The sequence below is a fragment of the Nematolebias whitei genome, chromosome 13 (assembly GCF_014905685.2).
Source record: "Nematolebias whitei isolate Nwh7 chromosome 13, NemWhi1, whole genome shotgun sequence".
NCBI lineage: Eukaryota > Metazoa > Chordata > Actinopteri > Cyprinodontiformes > Rivulidae > Nematolebias > Nematolebias whitei.
Window position 1 is genome coordinate 8,520,646 of NC_056510.1, and position 20,393 is coordinate 8,541,038.

General features: G+C 41.0%; 1 protein-coding gene across 1 annotated transcript in view; it reads right to left on the minus strand.

Annotated features, from left to right (window-relative positions):
- Positions 1-4,281: 4,281 nt before the first annotated feature.
- The window catches only part of col5a2a (collagen, type V, alpha 2a), a 54,318-nt gene continuing 38,206 nt past the window's right edge, over positions 4,282-20,393 (minus strand). The window contains exons 19-54 of the mRNA XM_037686846.1: positions 20,261-20,359; positions 20,112-20,156; positions 19,926-20,024; positions 19,775-19,828; positions 19,552-19,659; positions 17,355-17,408; positions 17,168-17,266; positions 16,999-17,052; positions 16,218-16,316; positions 16,066-16,119; positions 15,871-15,924; positions 15,738-15,791; positions 14,733-14,786; positions 14,581-14,625; positions 14,387-14,485; positions 14,206-14,313; positions 14,015-14,068; positions 13,730-13,783; positions 13,587-13,640; positions 13,433-13,486; positions 12,953-13,060; positions 12,726-12,779; positions 12,509-12,562; positions 11,983-12,144; positions 11,772-11,879; positions 9,698-9,805; positions 9,556-9,609; positions 9,378-9,485; positions 9,200-9,253; positions 8,915-9,022; positions 8,348-8,401; positions 8,102-8,209; positions 7,591-7,903; positions 7,305-7,486; positions 6,966-7,208; positions 4,282-5,112 (exon numbers count right to left, since the gene is read on the minus strand). Coding sequence (XP_037542774.1) covers positions 4,966-5,112; positions 6,966-7,208; positions 7,305-7,486; positions 7,591-7,903; positions 8,102-8,209; positions 8,348-8,401; positions 8,915-9,022; positions 9,200-9,253; positions 9,378-9,485; positions 9,556-9,609; positions 9,698-9,805; positions 11,772-11,879; positions 11,983-12,144; positions 12,509-12,562; positions 12,726-12,779; positions 12,953-13,060; positions 13,433-13,486; positions 13,587-13,640; positions 13,730-13,783; positions 14,015-14,068; positions 14,206-14,313; positions 14,387-14,485; positions 14,581-14,625; positions 14,733-14,786; positions 15,738-15,791; positions 15,871-15,924; positions 16,066-16,119; positions 16,218-16,316; positions 16,999-17,052; positions 17,168-17,266; positions 17,355-17,408; positions 19,552-19,659; positions 19,775-19,828; positions 19,926-20,024; positions 20,112-20,156; positions 20,261-20,359 — 3,360 coding nt within the window. The 3' untranslated portion in view covers positions 4,282-4,965. The remainder of the gene's footprint in view (positions 5,113-6,965; positions 7,209-7,304; positions 7,487-7,590; positions 7,904-8,101; positions 8,210-8,347; positions 8,402-8,914; positions 9,023-9,199; positions 9,254-9,377; positions 9,486-9,555; positions 9,610-9,697; positions 9,806-11,771; positions 11,880-11,982; positions 12,145-12,508; positions 12,563-12,725; positions 12,780-12,952; positions 13,061-13,432; positions 13,487-13,586; positions 13,641-13,729; positions 13,784-14,014; positions 14,069-14,205; positions 14,314-14,386; positions 14,486-14,580; positions 14,626-14,732; positions 14,787-15,737; positions 15,792-15,870; positions 15,925-16,065; positions 16,120-16,217; positions 16,317-16,998; positions 17,053-17,167; positions 17,267-17,354; positions 17,409-19,551; positions 19,660-19,774; positions 19,829-19,925; positions 20,025-20,111; positions 20,157-20,260; positions 20,360-20,393) is intronic.

Consider the following 20,393-nt stretch of genomic DNA (forward strand, 5'->3'; position numbering starts at 1 on the left):
TTTTAAATTGGAAAAGTGCTTCTTTGAAATCAAATTCAGCATACTTGCTTCATTTTTAGCTACAGTTCTGCTGATTTCAGCTTTTAGCTACAGTTTTGCTGTAGCTACTTTTGGCTACTGTTCCAATACATGTTCTAGCTTCTTATTTTAGCTATTGTTCTGCATGAGGATTTAGCTACTGTTCTGCTGATTCTAGCTTAGTTTATTTAGTGTTAGCTACTAAATTAGTGGTTTCAGTTTTCAGCTACTTTTTTGCAAGTCAGCATTTAGCTAATATTTACCTAATTTAGCTTTTGGCCCCCATTTTGCTAATTTTTGTATTTAGCTACCGTTTTATTGATTCTAGCTTTGTTTACTTAGTTTTTTAGTTTTTAGCTGCTGTTTGCTGGGTTTAGCTCTTAGCTAATATTATACTAATTTTAGCTTTTAGACTGTGTTTTGATAATTTTAGCTTTTATTCTGATTGTCAGTTTAGTTGTAGCTTCTTCAGCAATCTTCTGCAGTCATTTAATGCTCAGCATTTACGCAACAATAGACTCTTAAAGGTCGGTCTCTTCAGTTTGTCCCCACTTGTCTTCCTGTGGACATGTCCAGGGAGATTGTCTTCAGTCCTGTGGAGCTTAAACTCCTGAATAATCTGTGCAGCTGAAGTGAGAGGAACATCACGCTGCTTGGACATAGTCTCATAGTCTTTACCTTTAACATGATGTCAATCATTGTCGTTCTAATCACCTGAGACTCTGTGTCCTCAGCTTCCTGTGGTCCATGTTCAGTGTGTTACACACCATGATACCAAACAGCCCTGTGACTACCTGTCGCCCTTCAAACAGCCAGACTGACTGATTACAGACTGAAGACACCGGAGATGTTGATTACAGGACACAGTTTGGTCAGACATGTCCCTCTGGTCTAATTATTTTCAGTCTTTTCTAGAGCAACCGTTATTTTTGTCGAAGTTTATTTGTTTGTCAAATCAAAACAAACAAAAATAACAACAACTGTTGAACCAAATATAAAAAAACGACTGAATTTTGTTGATTTTAAGTCATGTTTACTGCTGTTGTCATTTTTAACAGTAACCTTTAAGAGTCCAGTCCAGTCAAGCCAGATTTAAAGTCACATTCATCCCATTCACTTCTATTCATTTTAAATCACTCCGATTCAGTGGATTCTAAATCCAATTTAATTTTGCTTCAATTCAATCGAATCTAGTCAGGTTTAAATTTGACATGAGCCAGTCCAATTCAGTCCTATTTATTCTACTTCAGCAAAGTCCAACTCATTCAGTCAGAATTAAATCGCATTCAATCATGGAATCCAATTCATTTCACATTTACCTCATGCGTAATGAAACTTTTTTTTTTTTTTTTTGTCTGTAAACATAAACAAAATAAATATCTGGAAAGACGCTGCAGGTTTAAATACATTTAGTGATTGATTGATTGGTTGATTGATCGAATCTTAAGCAGTTATTTATGCCTTTGAAATAAAAACCTCTGTAGTCTCAGTTCAGGAACCAGCACAACCTGAATCAGCTGAAAGGAGCCACTTCAGCTCATGTCGTGTGGTTTAAATGAACATTTTAGCTGCTAGTTTTCCTGTTCGCAGCTGAAGATGTGCTGAGTCACAGAATGTGACCTGACTGGCTCGTGCAGTCTCTGGACCCGCAGCTCAAACCTGATCCGAGCTCCGGGGGCACAATTCGTGCACGAACCCCGCGGCACATTTTCCTCACGCCTGGAAGCCAAACCCGACCTGCAGACATTTCCTCCATAAACCCCCGAGCAAACACGCAGCGCATGCACGCAGCATCTGAGCTGCATGTTGTCTGAAAACACGCACCTACCTGCGGTTTCCACTCAGCAGTCCAGCTGCGGAGACAAACCAGAGACAATGAGGAGTCGAACCGAGCCGATCCGTTCTGTAACCCGGGTGAACGCCAGCAGTCGTGTCAGGATGAGAGGGATGCTCTGCAAACAGACCACGTGACTCGAGCTGGACAGCCTGCAACAAAAGGCTGATGAGGCTGTTTGTGTAGCACAGGTGAGGAAACATGTGTGCTAAGATGCAAAGCTGATTTTTGTTACTTTTTTTAGCCATCCTATTTGTAAAAATAAAATAAATCTGTATGACTTTTTATAACTGTTTATTGTTGTCGCTGTTAGTCATCACTCTGTTGAAATCAGGTCTCTCTTGTAAATGAGTCCTCGAGGCTCAATGGGATTTGCCTGTCTAAATAAAGGTTGAATGAATAAAAAAAAAAGATGCTGTCACCCAGACAGAGCCAAACTGGAAGAAAAGAGCGGATTGTTTTTGGTGCCAAGTTATTTTTACACAGCTGAATTTAAAGTCACAAGCTATTTAATAAAACATGAAGACTGTTCTCCTGAACCAAATCGAACTTTTAACGGGTTCACTCCTGTAGTTTTCCTGATAAATTAATCTGTAATTCTGAAATGCAGGTACGCACTCAATGTAAACAAAGTAGAAAACACTATGGGAGCCTGAGTCACGTGACGCACCTACATTAATAAACAAACATGGCGGAATGGGACAATGATGGGCCACAGAGAAGTTTAGTTGGAAATTTAAAATTGAATGCGTCCACGTCGGAGTCAAACAATATTAGATAAACTAATAAACTCCACCAGAGGGCAGTAGAGTTTTATAAATAAAGTTTACTTCCAGTGTTGTTCCCGAACAGATCCTGTTTGCTGTCACACTTTTATTAAAGACATGAAGGCGTGACAGAAAGTTTGTTTTAAAGGTTTAAATCTACAGTAACAAGATCTTTGTTATTTGTAATCCTTGTTACCATGGCAGCAGAAATGTTGCGTCTCGATGACAGATAACGTCCTCTTCTTTTCCTATCTTGACAAGAATAAAAACATATCCATCCATCCATCCATCATCTTCCACTTGTTCTGAAGTCGGGTCATGGTGGGGGCAGCAGCTTGAGCAGGGAGGTCCAGACGTCTCTTTCCACATCCACCTCTTCCAGCTCTTCTGGGAGGACTCCAAGATGTTCCCAGGCCAACAGAGAGAATTAGTCTCTCCAGCGTGTCCTGGGTCTTCCCCGGGTTCTCCTCCCAGTCAGACATGCCCGAAGCACCTCCCTAGGGAGTCGTCCAAGGAGCATCCTTACCAGATGCCCGAACCACCTCAACTGGCTCCTCTCGATGTGGAGGAGCAGCGGTTCCACTCGGAGTCCCTCCTGATAACTGAACTTCTCATCTCTAAGGGAGAGTCCAACTACCCTGTGGAGGAAATTCATTTCAACCTCCCGTATCCACGATCTCATTCTTTTGGTCACGACCCAGAGGTCGTGACCACAGGTGAGGTTAGGGACGTAGACCGACCGGTAAACAGAGAGCTTTGCTTTACAGCGCCGCTCTCTTCACCACAACGGACCGGTACAGAGTCCGCAATACTGCAGAGGCTGCACCAATCCGTCTGTCAATCTCACGCTCCATTCTTCCCTCAGTCGTGAACAAAACCCCGAGACACTTGAACACCTCCACTTGAGGCAGAACCTCACCCTCGACCTGAAGAGAACAATCCACCCTTTTCCGGTTCACCATGTCCTCAGATGACCCAGAAGCCAACGGAGCCTCTGCTTTCTGCCAAATTCAAAGCGCAGCAGTGGAGGGAGCAAACACTAGCCAAGAAACCGATGTGGTAAAAATAGTTTAGCAACACAAAGTCAGAAGTAACGATCGATCTATGAAGCTCTGGATTCAAGCTGTATCTTCGCTGGTGAGTACCCATATAAGATGTTGCAGTACTGTAGTACATATATGTATGTTGTTAAAATTACATAGATTTAAGAGTTTAGAACATTGCAAGAATGTGGGGAGGGTTTATAAAGCCTTAAAATATAAATACTAAATAAATAGAACATCCCTACTTCGCATATTTTCATTTATTGTTGGGTGTCTGGAGCGTAACCCCGGTGATCAGTGAGGGACTACTGCGTACTGTACTGAAACGTAAGCAAACACTTCATGTTATAAATAGCCTAAAAAGATTTGCGTTTTTTTGTTTGTATTTTTTAACTAAAACCAACACTTTTCTTAATTAATTTGACAATACTTGGGGGATTAACAAACATTTAGTTTAATTAGTTCCAAAGCAAAAAATACAAAGCAAACAGCCACTTATGCTAGAAAACTTTTTATAGTAAAAAAAAAAAAAAAAAAAAAATCATAAGTATATATGTGCAGGATACTGCGAAGAGGGAACCAGCGTGTATAATGAAAGGAAACTCTGGATTTAAAATAAGAAAATGTCATCAGTCAGCACACAGCATCTTACTCATCCCTCCATGGTTGACAAAAAGATCTTTATTTGCATCTCCAAACTCTGCCCTGTACCAGCAAAAAGTGATCACACTACTTAAAAAATAAAAATCAAACAGCACCCGGGAAAGTAAATGTACATGTAGCGTCACCGTTTCCTCAGTTCAGGTGACGAGGTAGCTAACGCCGAGCGTTCAACAGAGCGTTTAATCCTCCTGGTGGTCGGTACAGCCTTCAGAGCTCATCCATCACGTTTCTGTTTTTCTTCCTCGATAGCACCACAAAGTGTCAGAATTAAACATTAAAAAAAACTAAATCTGTAAATTCATTAAAGAAATACTAGCGGTGGGACATTAGTTTGTTTTGAACCCTTCTGGGCTTAAAAACAACAGTTCCAAATAAAGATTTTGTATAATGGGAACAATTAGTGTTGTGAAATCAAGACTTTTCAATGCGTAAAGCTGAAAGTCGAACGTACTCGAGGGAGCGATTCGGATTTTTACCACTTGTCTGAAAACCATTCAAGTTCTAAATCTTTGACGTCTTGGACTTGGGATGTAAAGACAATAAATATTTTGCCGCGGGGCAAAGTACTCGTACTCGTATGTACAAGATGGCTGATCGTGTCAGCTGTCAGTTCAACAGTCTCCTCTTGACGTGTCCGGCTCTACAAGAAGCACACGGGCCCGATATCGATACCGAACTCCTGATTAGGGCCACCAATGTCCACAGGGGCAATGTCCACAATAGGAAGTCTTGCAGTTTTCTGTGTCCTGTACTCAAACACTGTCTTGCCCCAGTTGCCGTTAGCTTGCTGTAAAAAAAATAGAGACAAATAAAGTTCAGTGATTATTTCACCGTGTTGTTTTATATATTTGTGTGAACGTTCATGAAGCAGTCACTCTATTATGATCCGTTTTTCTTCCGTACGTTTTTCAGCATCTTTCTCGTTCCACAATTTTTGTGCTATTTCAACAAATCATAAATCAAAATGTTCAGCTCATTCAGGAGAATCCTGCTATGACTTTTGGTATTGGTGCAACTTTAGCTTTTTGAAATATTTCGCCTTTTCTGCCATTTTTCCTCATAGAAAATGATTTGAGCTCATTTTACATCCTTCAAATCTTTAGATGTGTTTACAACCTTTTACTGCTCCTTTCACTTTTTGTTCTGCTTCAGCTTCTTTCAGCTTCCTTGTACGCATTTAAATTTTTTCAGCTACTTTCAGCTGTATTTTTTTCAGCTGTTTTGTGCTCCTTTCAGATTCTTTCTGCTACCAACATTTTTGTGCTTTTCCTAACTTTTCTGCTAATTTCAGCTTGTTATGCTCTTTTCAGCATATTTCTGCTACTTTCATCTTTTTCTACAATTTCAGCTGTTTTTATGCTAATTGTAGCTTTTTCAGCTAATTCCACGTTTTGCGCTCATTTCAACTTTTTTCAGTCCATTTCAGCAAAAAATGTGCTCTCTCCATTTCCTTTTTGTAACTTAAGCTTCTTTCTGCATTTTTAGCTACTTTTCAGCAATTTTTTCCTTCTAATTTCAGCTTTTTTCAGATAATTTCCACTTTTATGCTAATTTCTGCTTCTTTCAGCCTAACTGAGCAAACATGTTCCTTCTGCTAATTTGAGCTTGGTCTACCTATTTTTTGTGTGGCATTTTTTTTTTAGCTAATTTCATCTGTTTTCAGATAAATTCAAGTTTTTGGTGTAATTTCTGCTACTTTCAGCCTAGTTAACGTCTTTCTGCTAATTTCACCTTGTTATGCTCATATCAGATTTTTTTTCTGTGTCAGCATTTTCTGCTATTTCAGCTACTATTTAGCTGTTTTACTGCTAATTTGCCTATTATCAACTAATTCCACGTTTTTAACTCATTTCAGCTCTTTCTGCTTCTTTCTTGTTGTTTAAGCTTTTTTCTGCCTTTTTTAGCTACAGTACTTTTCAGCTGTTATTGGCTAATTTCAGCTTTTTTAGCTAATTTCCCAACTTTTGTGCTAATTTCTGCTTATTTAAACCTAATTTAGCAAATATGTGTCTTTTCTGCTTTCGTCTGATAATTTAGGTTTGTTCATCCATTTCAGCTACAATTCAGCACATTTTAGCTAATTTCAGCTGCTTTTCTGCTAATTCTTCAGCAATAAGCATTTACACTGCATTTTTGCAGGAAATGCAATTTCTCTAGTTTAAATTTAGAAACTAAAATATCTCTGGCAGTGGTTTGACACTTATTTTGTAAAAGTTTGACTGAGCCTGACTCTTACTCTGAAGATACGCTGCAAGTTTTAATTTGAAACTCCTATTTCTGTTTATTTAATGTTGTTCAGATTCTCCAGAAGCGTTTATCTGATGCGCTTTAAAGTTAAATTAGGGCAAAACTCTGGAATGGTTTGAGATAAAATTGTAAATCTTATAGCAGTGGGTGAAAAAAAAAAATGCCTACCGGTACATTTTGATGTCTAAACTGTTTAAGAAGTCAACAGTTTGTTGAATTAGGAAGAGTTTATTTGCTAAAATGTTCCAAATGTTGGAGGGTGTGATGTCATCACACTTTAAGACATTTTTTTTTGTTATAATATTCAAACTGGGATTGTGTAAAACGCCAGTCTTTTTAGAATTTACTAGAACATCGATGGGGAAAAAGCTGAAGTTGGTCTCCAGAACTTACAGAGCACGAGTCCTCCACCACCGTGTATCTGAAGCGGTTGTTGCCCTCTGCTTTGAGCTCCAGCTCGTTGGAGCCTTTAAGGATCACAGCTTTCTTCATGTTGCCCGTCTTGGCGTCCTTGTAGCCCACAGAGTTCTTGCAGTGGTAGGTGATGGTCTGAGCTGCTTCTTTGGAGAGCAGACGGATGAAGGTCATCTGCACGGTGACGGAGTTCGCAGGCTGATCTTTGTTCCCGTAAGTGAACTAGAGACACGGATACGGAGTCAGTGCTGCTCTGAAGGACATTCTTTAAATCAAAGCTCACTCCTTTGGATGTAAAATGAAAAAGTAAGAGCTCACGTGTGTCCCGCTGTTGATGTCTGCTCCGAACCACACGGGCTTGTTCCTGGAGGAACTCCACCACACTTTACGAGGTACGCTGGATGGGTTGGCAGAGATGCAGGTCTCCCCAGTGTCCATGTTGCAGTGCACTTGGATGGCGTCCTCTACACTGCCTTGGTTTGGATCCACCCAGTACTCACCTAGAAGGGATCAGGATATGAAGGGATGCCCAGGTTATTCATCCATACCCACTGAGACAGTGTAACTTGAACATTATTAACACCCCCTCCTGTGTGAAACTCACCGCTCTTCTTCATGGGGTAGCATCTCTTCAGGTCGTCGCAGGTCCTTGCAGGGTGCTTCCTGCTTCCATCGGGGCTCTTCATGCTGTCGATCTGGCTGCTGAGCGCCTTCAGGGTGGCCTGAACGCTGGGGTCGACGGACACGATGACGTTGGAGGAGTTGCTGTTGGGCAGAGCTTCGTCTTCGCTGAACTCTGGAGGAGGAGGCGGCCCAGAGTCGTAATCGTGCAGGCCGCCGAAAAGGTCATCCATGGCTGCCACTGGGGGTCCTGGAGGTCCTGGGAGTCCTGGGGGGCCGTCTTCTCCTGGGGGACCCTATCGATTTCATAAAGAGCTTTTTGCATTTTTCTTGTTTTATTTTTTTTACAAACGAGAATCAAACAGTTTCCTGCTCGCAGACATCTGTTCAAAAGATGTTCAGCCCTTTAGAAGCGCCTCATGTGGCTGGTTGCAACAAAAGAAAGAAAAACCAAGAGTTTTGTCCGATTCCTGATCTGCATAGTAAGACCGTACCTGAGGTCCAATTTCTCCACTGAATCCACGAGTTCCTGGAGGTCCCATTGGCCCCGGCTGGCCCATGTATCCCTCTTTCCCAGGAGGTCCAATAGGCCCAGGAGGACCCTGAATAATAATCCGGTAAAGTTTTGTTACCAACTAACCTCACTTTTAGGAATTTATTCAATGGTTGGATTTGGAATCAATTATGATGTTTTGTTTGATAAATTGATAAAAGCATGATATTTAAAATGTATAATTTACCCTTGGGCCACTTGGTCCAACAATTCCTGACGTTCCTTGCTCTCCGGTTGTGCCCTAAAAGTAAACAAACATATATCAGCATCCTGCTCAAACCACAGCTCAGTTTCTTTATTTCTTTATTGTTCCGAAGCACTGGACAATAAAACAACAACTTGTTTATAGGATTTGGATGTTTTTTAATCAAATCATCTGGAGTCGTATGTGTTTTCTGCGTGCCTGGGTTGGTTTAAGTAGCAAAAACCTGTGATCCTTCAGTTTTCGGGTCTTGTAAGAAGGTGTTCATAGGGTGGACAGAAGTACAGTGTCTCAGTGTGCAGCATAATTCATCACTGGAAATTTTAAACATTGCATACAGGAGTCAAGACTGGCCAGATGTTCTCTTAAGGTGACATCACAACTGTAACGCTCCTCAAAATGTGCTGCTGAAAGAAGAAATATAAAGTCTGGTTCAGGGTGTATAAAGTTGTTTTAAGGGTTTCTGTAGCTCTCAGCATTTGACTCCATGATTAAAATAACGCCCGGGTGCACAGACGGCAGCATGATTACATCACTGAGTGAGTAACTCACAGGAGATCCAGGAAGACCCTGCAGACCGGTGTAGCCTCTGTGTCCTTTCTGACCCCTCTCTCCATGGTCACCCAGGTCACCTTTATCTCCTCTTGGTCCTTGTGGTCCCTGAATGAGGAATGGTTGAACATACTTTTATCGTTCTTGAACTTGAGGAGGTTTTTGCTGCAGTTTTACACAAACCTCAGTAGAAACAATGATCTGAATCTAGAGAATATTATTTTTCTTATAGACTGTCAGCAGTTTGACTCAGAAAACATGTCACGACCTCAAACAGAGACTCACCACTAATCCTCTTTTCCCAGCGGCTCCAGGTGGACCCTGGGGCCCTCTTGAGCCCTGCAGAAGAGTAGAGTCAGAAGAAAAACTTCAAGATCTTCCAATAAAACCCTTAAAGTTATTGAACACGTTCAAATTCTTGTGCTCATCATCAAAGGTTTGGATCAGAACATGAAACACTCACCGGCTCGCCTCTCTTTCCTGCATCACCTGATGCACCAACAGGACCAGGAGGGCCAGGAAGCCCTTGTGGTCCAACCAAACCCTCTGAACCATGATCTCCTCGGTCTCCCTGAAACGTTTTCGCTGTCAGACACTTCCATCATGAAAATCACAATTAAAATCTGCTTCTGGGCTCTTACCCTTTGTCCGAGGACGCCGTCTTTTCCTGGTGGACCATCAGATCCTGCAGGACCCTGAAGGAGCAGACACATTATAACCTTGTGGTATCTGTAGAGTTGTAAATCAAGAAGCTAAAGTTTTTTTTTTTAAAATGCTGCGTACATCTGGACCAGGATCACCCCGAGGCCCATTAGCACCAGGAACGCCAACAGGACCTGAGGGGCCCTTATCTCCTGGTGATCCCGTGGATCCTTGTTTTCCTGGAGGACCCTAAAACAAGAAGACAGATGATGCTAGGTCAAGACACACAAGTGATGCACACCATAAAATGAACAAGACAGATTATTGTAAATGTTGAAACAGGGTTTAGTTCTGAGACAAACATCTGTCAGATGAAGATCAGGGACTGGGTGGCTTTAAATTTCTTAAATTTTAATGAGAAGAAGACAGAAGTCATGTTGTTTCCACCAAATGGCACAATCAAGAACCACTGTATCGACCATCCCGCTCTAGTCCCGTTAGAGAAACAAGTTGTCACTAACCTGGGAGTGAAAATGGACCCTTCCATGAAACAGTACTTGTAACAGTCATGTAAACATGATTGTTAAATCCTGTGTTTTCTTTTATTATTATTTGAGGCGACTGTCTAAATCATGGCTATTCAACTGGCGGCTCAGGGGCCAAATACGGCCCACAGGTGAACTCTGTTCAGCCCAGAAATGGGTTCATTTTTAAATAAAACTAAATTTTAAACCATAAAACAAACATCTAATGACAAAATCTGCTGGATGTCTGGACCCTGAACTCTTGGCTTTCAGTGACTGTGGTCCCCTGAACAATTTAGTTGAATAGTCCTGGTCTAAGCTGAAGCCCATACTGTCCAAAAGTAACCTTGAGACAGTAATACATGCTTTCATAACATCCAGGCTTGATTACTGCAACGTGCTTCTGTTTGGAATCAGTCAGACCTCCACAGCACATTTGCAACTGGTTCAAAATGATACAGCCCAATTTTTAACTGGTACAGGCAAAAGAAAGCACATTTCTCCAGTTCCTCTCTGTACTGGCTCCTGGTTCACTTTCAAATTCATTTAAACATCCTTCTGCATGTTTTTAAATCTCTGAACAGTTCTGCTCCCTCCTATCTCACTGATCTGCTGCAGCCATATGCCCCACAGAGCTCTCTGAGGTCAGCAGACCAGATGCTTTTATTGGTTCCAGGCACTCGTTTGAAGCTCAGAGGTGACAGGGTCTTCTCTGCTGCAGGTCCAAGACTGTGGAATGAGTTACCACTGCACGTCAGACAGGCTCCCTCTCTTACTGTTTTGATGTCTCATTTAAAAACTCACTTTTAGTCTCTGGCTTTTGACACAGAATGAGTTGACTTTAACTTGTCTGTATCCTACAGTGTTAGTCATTTAGTTCGTATCTTTACCTATTTGGAATTAAGTATTTTATGCTGTGTCCTTTGCTTGTTTTGTTTTTTCTGTACAGCACTTTGGTTGGCATTGTTGCTGTTTTAAATGCTTTATAAATAAAGTGGTCTGGTCTGGTATGGTATGAAGATCATCAAGAACAAAGAAAAAGAAGTTTCAGAAGTTTCCATCCATACGTTTATCATTCCTCATCTGTCACCACAGATAAAAGGAAACTGGTTTGGACGTTCAGGAATAACCCGAGAACCATTCAAGCTCCAGTCTGCCATGAACTGGAACCTGCTGGAACACCAGAGTTCCTGTCCACAGTGAAGCCAGTTTTACATTATGAGGGACCTGGAAAGTTTGACAGAAGTAAGAAGCATGTTTGGAGGTGGCAAGGTGAAGCTTTCAAGCCTGAGAACACCATCTTAACTGTTAAACAGAGTGGTGGTAGCATCATGATGTGGGACTGTTTTGCTGGCTGTGGTACTAGTTTGTTGCACAAAAGGAATGGATCACTTTTCTTCCGCCAAGAAGCAAATGCCAGTCAGAATACAAAAGATGCAGGTGATGCTGGTTAACCAAATATTAACTGGAGTGTTTGTATAAATTTTAACTTGCATTTATATTTTTGACCCGGCGTGGATTAGAGTCAGCTCCTGGAGAGTCTATCTCCAAATAAAACAATAAAAGCCCAAAATGAATGACCTTCATGTCTACAGTGAGTGGGACTCTGGTTCTGACTGCAGCTGTGGTTACCATGACCTGGATGAGCTCTAATCTATTTATGCTGCAGAGAAAAGTTCTGTGATACCAACCGCTGGCCCCGGAAGACCCGGCATCCCACGTTCTCCTCTCTGACCGGGAAGACCTACAATGCCTCTCTGTCCTGTGGTTCCAGCTGGGCCTGGAGGACCATTGGGGCCCTAAAATCAACATCAAAGCACAAAGAAAATGTGGATTTTATTACATTTAATAATAAAAAAAACCACTAAAATACAATCACAAAATTATAAAATATCAAGTTACCGTGGGGCCGTCCTCTCCAGCATCACCTTTGTCTCCAGGGCTCCCTGGTGGTCCAGCAGGTCCCCGCTCTCCTTGTCGTCCAGGAGACCCATGATCACCACGGAGTCCAGGAGGACCTTCTTTTCCTGGGGCTCCCTGGGGTCCAGCTTCTCCAACTGGACCCTAATAAAAGATGTAGAGACATAAAACCTCAGAAGACACAAACTGGATTCATTTAGACTTATACATTAGAATAAAAGGAATCAAACAGCACTTTATGGATTGCATTTTGATCTGTTGAGGTTCTCTAAGATCATTTATGTTGTTATTAAAATAACTTTAATGGCAATCCACAGATCTTGATTGTTGGGTAAAAATTTTAATTTTGTTATTTGGAGAAAACCAGCTGTTTACTCTATTTATGATCCATTATTTTGTTCAAAAACCATCTTAATATGATTGTAAAGGTATTTTCATTACCTTCATATTTTACATGTATTCTTTATACCCAACTTTAGTGCTCATACAAGCTCAGTGTGGTACTTACAGGTGGGCCTGGAGGTCCAACATTTCCAGCAGATCCAGGAAAACCAGTGGGACCCTGTGATCAGAAAACCCCAAAGTTTTACTTTTTTTTTATTTTTTATTACAGATTGCATACTGTTTGCAACAAAACAAAACAAAACAAAACATGAAAACATAATTAATATTTTAAAGTTGACACATCAGGTGTTGAATAAAAAGTTTCTGGTTTGGGATCTTACTGGTGCACCCTGCGTTCCTCTTCCTCCTTTCAGTCCAGAAACACCAGTTGGACCCTAAAAGTGGAAATCAACACTTTAAATATGTTCTCAGTAACTTGTGCAACAAAGAAAGAAATACATGTAATGTTGTATAAAATATATGAACAGTTCAATTCTAAAAGTGGATCATTGGAGAGGTCAACGACAGTTGAGAGACAAACTAACGTTGATTTAAGTTTTTGACTCACCGGAGGTCCATGAGCACCAGCTAAACCCTGAGGTCCTGGAGAACCAGCGTCACCTTTCTGGCCTGGCTCTCCAGGCTCTCCCTTGACTCCAGGTTGACCATCAGGACCCTACAAAGTGTAAACATGGTTAACGTCACATGCATGTTAACACAAGGTCAACAGTACAATGAAATGTTCAAGATGAGAAGAATTGGTTCCACACGCTAAAAACAAAACAAGAAATACTAAAGCATGCAACAAGGGTACAAAATAAAATACTAAAAAGTGAAAATGAAATATAATATTTACAAGGTCCAAAACAAAAATAGTAAACAACAATGTGGTAGAATATAACAGAAGATAAATTGGTATAAATATGTATTTCACAGGTGGTAATATTAGAGTCAATGCACATGATATATAGTATATTGCACATAACTAACATATACTGCACAGATTGTTTGACCACTTGGAAGAAGCCTCAAATGCAGGACTACTCACAGGGGGTCCAGCAAATCCAACAGCTCCAATTGGACCAGGGTCACCTCTGGCTCCCTGAAAGAATACTATCTTTTACTTCATGTGCAGTAAAATACTTAACAAGGCCAGCATCTGCTTATTATACAAGACAAGAAAGGATGTCAGGTCTACATACAGGAGTTCCTCTAGATCCTGGAGGACCAGCTGGTCCTTTGGGTCCAGGTTCACCCTGTGAAGACATTAAATGTTTAGTCACTCAATCCGGTGTGTGAGGAGCAAGAAACTGCTGCTTAGCATGTGTTAGAAAAGGAAACAAACCTTTTCACCACTGGGCCCAGCAGGTCCGAGTGGGCCAACAGGACCAGGGGCTCCCTGTGGACAGTAAATAAATCTGGTTTGGGAGATCTTCTCACCATCATTGTCTCGGGTTAACAGTACAGTATGGTTCTGTCAGTGGACACAAGCTGGAACAAGTCCTGGGCTTGCATGAATCCATCAGCAGCTAAAGTTTATTTTGGTCCCACAAGTGTAAATTAAACATCGCTGTGTGTGGCTGAGCCAAGAGAACACGCGTTCGCCGTGAGGTAAAGACGTTGCACTCACCCTCGCACCATCGTTTCCGGGTGTACCTTCAGATCCCTTCTCACCAACCGCTCCCTGGACAAAAACAAACAAACAAACAAACATGTCACTGGTTTGAAAAACTCTGTCTGATTTATTGTAACTTAACTGACATCGTCCAAACACAACCAGGATTTAGTTTAAAATTTTTGGAAAGATTTACGTAAACATACTCTGTCACCCTTGGGCCCAGAAGGACCAGAGATTCCTCTTTCTCCTGGCATTCCCTGAAGACCAGGTGGACCTACGTCTCCCACTGCACCAGTTGGACCGGGGCTGCCCTACAGTGAAAAAAAGTCATAATTAATAAAAACAAAATCTATACAGCGACTGCCTGTGTAATAATAATCGTACCTTTGGTCCATCTGGACCGGGTGCACCTGGAATTCCTTTGGGTCCCTGCAGACCAGTTGCACCCATATCTCCTCTCTCTCCTGGAATTCCTCGCTCCCCCTAGATGATAGAAACCATCAGCTGACTATTCAGGGTCACTAACTTCTTTGGACCAATCAAAGACGGAGCAGATCAGAGAGTTGAAATCCACATACCCGTGGTCCAATTTGACCCACAGGACCAATCTCTCCAGGAATGCCCTGACAGAAGGATCAGTTTGTGTTATTCATGCAGTCCAAACAATAAAATCAACGGTTAACGCTTACGTTAACAGTTATCAGTCAGAGGGTTTTTTGGTTGGACTCACTTGGTCTCCTGGTTTACCAGGTTCTCCAGGGGGGCCTAGGTTTCCAGGCAAACCCTGAGAAGAAAAGAAAAGTGGTAAAACAATCAAATCAGAGCTCACTTTCATTACTTACACTTGTATCTGTAATAAGAAGACATGCACAATACTGTTTCGATAATATCTAAGAGATTCTCTTTTTTTTCCAGCTGAACTCTGACTGATGACAGATGTCGATACAGAAATCAAAATGTCTGAGCTCTCATGATGACCCAAATATAGTTGCTTGAAAAAAGTATTTACAATTAAACACAAATTCTGTCAAAATCAGTTAATTTTTATTGTGCCATATTATAACAGTCTACTAGCAAACAATTCCCATTCATTCTGTTGTATCGTATAGATAAATAGGCACCACCTGGTTCTGGATATTTTCCTAAATAGATTTATATTTTTACACTTGTGGAAAAAAAAAGAAGTTTTGTCCACATTTGTAGTACTGGTACCTTAATTTGAAGTACCCATGCCACACCACTAGGTGGCGAGAACATCCACATTGACAACATTAAAATACAAAGGAAGAACATGCTAAGCCTGGCTTAAAATTCTCTAATGCCGTTTACATTTTCACTCTTTTATTCATAATTTCAGCACAATGAAATTTTGACGGCTGCGAGATGAAAACAAAACTGGTAAATTAAAAAAGAAAAAAAAAATCAGTCGGTTTAAAAAAATGTATGCTTTGCAACCTTATTTAATTTATTTAGATGCATCTCTAATTCCAAATACTTGATGCAATGTGTATTCTTCAATTTATACTTATTCTTACTTTGTGCACTGACCAGTTTATTTTTATGTTTTATACTTATTTTATTTGTTCAATGGTGTGGGAGGAAACTGGGATATGATAGGTTAATGACTGTTTTACTTCGCCTGATGTTATAATGACTTGTTCGTGTATGTTCACTTATAAAATTTATAAATAAAACAATTAAAAATATATAGAGAGTATATGCTCAAAAGACACACCTGGAATCCGTTAACACCTGGGGGACCTTGCTCTCCTCTGTCTCCTGCAGGACCCTTGGAAACAAGACAATCATCTGTGTTAGTTGGACCAGAAACAATGATTCACGTGGGACATCAGAGAGTTCCTACTTACAGGTGGACCAGGGGGCCCTGCAGGACCAACTTCTCCATCTTTTCCTGGGGGTCCCTGTGGACAACAAAGAAAACTAAACTCGCTGTAGCTCTGGAGTCCTAATATATGATGTGGTTAAATGGACTAACTAATAATAAGATTAGCCACAATGGTAAAAGAGATGAAGAATAAAGTCCTCTTCGTCATCATGCTTACTCTTTGACCTGACACTCCTGGAGATCCCAGCTCACCCGTTTTTCCTGGGTCACCCTTTAAAAAAAAATCATGTTTAAAATTGGAAACAGGACAAAAAGTTAGTGTGCTTTTTGGCTGATTAAAGCACAGATTTGAGTAAATCTCCAACCTACATTAAAACCTTTAGGACCCGGGACTCCCATGGTTCCTGCAGGGCCTCGGTTTCCAATAGGTCCTGCTGGGCCTGGGCGACCATCCTCACCCGGAGCACCCTAAAAATAAACAAGTCTCATTATATTTTAATACACTCTAAGGATTCATCGTAATACCAAAACAACCATGCAGATAATGGAACAAAACCCTCCAGTTTATAATAATTAGGACAATCTGTCAGTAAAAAATAAATGATAAAATTAATTAGGATTATTTTAAAATGCAGAATCGTAAGATTAGAAAATAAATTTGTTTTAATCATTCTAGAAAAAAAAAAAAAAAACCAATCCTAAATTTAAAAAAACTACACCACCCTTCATGTGTGATGGTTCAATCTGGTCAATCATTCGGCTGAAATTCCTAATTAGTGCCTTCACATCCCTAACTTTCTGTTTTCCCAGATTGGTTTTTATGCAACTCTTTTGATTGTTTTGTATTTCTATGTGTTTATTACTTTTTGGAATTTTCCCTTCTTTATAATTCTCCAAGCACATTAATGTTTGTCTTATTTTACATTTCTGTTTTAATTCAGCTTCATGATGTCAATAAGGGAGGCGGAGGGCGTACAACAGGCACCAGTAGCTGCTGTTAGCAGCTAGGTGTTACCTAAACACAAGCCACTGTGTAACATAGCATAGCTTTTAGTTTAAAGTATTTAAAAACAACAGTATTTATCAAAACTAGTGCATGAGACAATTAAAAACACTTCATAAGTGAAAGCTGTTATGAAGCTCTACTGACCAGTGGCCCTGGCTTGCCTTCTGCTCCCTGCACTCCTGGGGTACCAGTGAGACCCTGAAGAAAAGTTATCAAATCATGAGTATTTGAGAATAACATTTCATCAGTAATTGTTTGCATAATATTATGAAAAATGCATCTCAAAAATAAAAAGTCCAAACTCTTGTGTTACCCTTGCACCTGGTAGCCCAGGCTCTCCGGGACGTCCTAGGTCTCCGAGAGAACCTTTTGGCCCGGGTGGACCTGAAGTTCCTCGATCTCCTTGCGCACCCTTTGCAACAAAAAAGACAAAAATATTTTATATTTGCAACTAAAAAATATTTCAGGAAGGCTAAATACGGACAGCAAATAAAGAGTACCTTGGGTCCTGGCAGGCCGTCAGCACCGGGGAAACCTCTGTTACCCGGAGAACCCTGAAAAAAATAAACAATACTGAATATAATCACATTTATATTTAAGAGAAGGATGTATAATATTCAAATTACTGGATAGTTTTCTTTAAGTAACATTTAGATGGTGGCAGATGTTCATCAGTCTGTTAAGAAGTGCGTCTAAAAAAAAGTGGAACAATTAAAGAAAAAGTTCCTCAACAGAAAACTGGAAACACTTTAAATTTTCATCATCTGAAGTTCATAATCTGATCAACAGATTAGAAGAATCTGTAGAAATCTCTGAACTCAAAGGACGAGGCTGAAAGTCAATACTGGATGGTCGTGATCTCCGGGCCCTCGGGAGCCACTGCATTAAAAACAGGTTATGTTCTGGGCTCAGGGACTCTTCCACGGATCATCGTCTGTAAACACAGTTCATCCCCAGATGCTGCTTAAAGCTCTATCAGACAAAGAAGAAGCCAGATGTGAACACCATCCAGAACAAAGAGAGGGCTCATCCACCCTGTTATTGGTGCACAGGTGAAAAGCCTGCCTCTCTGATGGTATGGGGGTTCAATAGTGCCTATGGTACGGGCTGCTTTCACAACTAGAAAGGTTCCATCAATGCAGAAAAGTATCTACAGGTTTTAGAACAATATATGTTCCAATCTAGAAAATAAATAAATAAAATCTAGCAACAAAAATCCAGGACTCTAGAACAGCTAGAATCTTCCATCAGACCAGAATGGGAAACATTTCCTCCCAAACCTCCACCAAATGGTCCCCTCAGATCTTCAAAAACAACAACAACTGGTATCTTGAGGTCCTTCAAAACCACCAGCAACTGGACTCTTGAGGATCTCCAGAACCTCCAACAACTGGTCCCCTCAGGTCTTTCAAAACCACCAGTAACTGGTCTCTTCAGGTCCTTCAAAACCTCCACCAACTGGTCCCCTCAGGTCCTTGAAAACCTCCACCAACTGGTCCACTTAGGTCCTTCAAAACCTCCACCAACTGGTCAACTCAGGTCCTTCAAAAACCAACAGCAACTGGTCCACTCAGCTCCTGCAAAACCACCAGCAACTAGTCCACTCAGGTCCTTCAAAACCTTCACCACCTGGTCCACTCAGGTACTTCAAAAACCTCCACCAACTGTTTCAGTCAGGTCCTTCAAACCCTCCACCAACTGGTCCACTCAGGCCCTTCAAACCCTCCACCAACTGGTCTACTCAGGTCCTTCAAAACCTCCACCAACTGGTCCATTCAGGTCCTTCAAAACCACCAGCAATTGGTCCACTCAGTTCCTTCAAAATCTCTAACAACTGTTTGTCTCAGGTTCTCCAGAACCTCCAACAACTGGTCCCCTCAGGTCCTCCAGAACCTCCAACAACTGGTCTCCTCAGGTCCTCCAGAACCTCCAACAGCTGGTCCCCTCAGGTCCTCCAGAACCTCCAACAGCTGGTCCCCTCAGGTCCTCCAGAACCTCCAACAGCTGGTCCCCTCAGGTCCTCCAGAACCTCCAACAGCTGGTCGTCTCAGGTCCTGGATGTTTACATACTATTGTTAAAGGAAGAGGAGATGCTCCTCAGAGGAAACATGGACCTGGAACAACTTCACACAGACGCGTTGCTGCTTTGAAACTCAAAATGTCCTTTTAATCCTCCAAATGGTCCAATTTCTTAGTTTCAACATCTGATACATTTACTACCTTCTATTATGAATAAAATCTAAGAACAAGTAAAAGATTTGCACATTTTTACATTTGTTTTATTTACATCGTACACGACATCCCAGTGTTTTCTATCTCATATTCTTCCTCAGAGACATTAATCTTTTTAAACAGAATACATTTTTCAGATTAAATGTCATTACCCTAATGTTTCCCCCATCTAATATTTATAAGCATCTGGTGGCAAATATGACTTTTTATCATGGTCGTCTTTGGTACCAGATTAATTTTCAAAGGACTCGGCTGCTTATTTTTGTCACTTTCTTATGAATAAAGATTTTCTTTCTTTCTTTTTTTTTAAGATAAATTAAATCACTTGAAGTAAAACAAGGATGCTGCAGGCAGACATATTTTCTATCATCAGAGCATTCATCATTTTGTTTTCCAGAGCTGTTATGAGCATAAAATATTTAATTTGTGAGACTAAAACATGAATTTTAAAAATAGCTGACTTACTCTTTCACCGACTGGACCCAGAGGGCCAACAGAACCAGGGTCCCCACGCAATCCTCGCTTTCCTTCCTCACCCTGAGGTCCAATCACTCCCTGGGAGCCTGGTGGACCCTGAGACATGGACACACAAACCAAAATCCATACTGAACAAAAGAGGCCACTTTTACTTCTTACCTTCAGTTAAATGTTCTCTGATAAGTTCTGAGGTTTTAAATCAGGATCTTACAGGTTCTCCTTTGGGTCCTGCCTCTCCTTTAAAACCTGCAACACCGATGTCTCCCTTTGGAAGAAAAGTGTGAAGATGTAAATCTCCTTCACGTTGCTGAAGGTCACATTAAGTAGATTAGGTAGACACATCTTTTAAGAGTAATTTTTACCCCTTGTCCTTTAATACCAGGCTGACCGGTGCTTCCCTGAGGTCCTGGTGGACCAGAGGGTCCAGGGTGGCCTCCCGGACCTTGTGGGCCGAGATTTCCCTGCAAAGAAAGAGCCAAGTTTGTCCGACCTTGAGAATTTACGTAATACCAAGAGAATTTGATTAAATTAAGAAAGTGTCTACAAACCACTGGTCCTTTGGCACCTGGACCTCCATCTGTACCCATGGGGCCCTTTGAAGACAAAAAAAAAATAGATCAGTTGAGAAAATGCTTTAAAAAAAATCATTGTTTCCTCATATTATGATATAAAAGTACAACTACTTTAAAAAATTTACCCCGAGTCCAACTGGTCCAGATCTGCCTTGGTGACCTGTCTCTCCTCTTTGCCCTTGTGGGCCTTCTGGACCTCGAACTCCTGTGGGACCAGGTTGCCCCTGTGGAAACAAATTGTTAACTATATATATATAT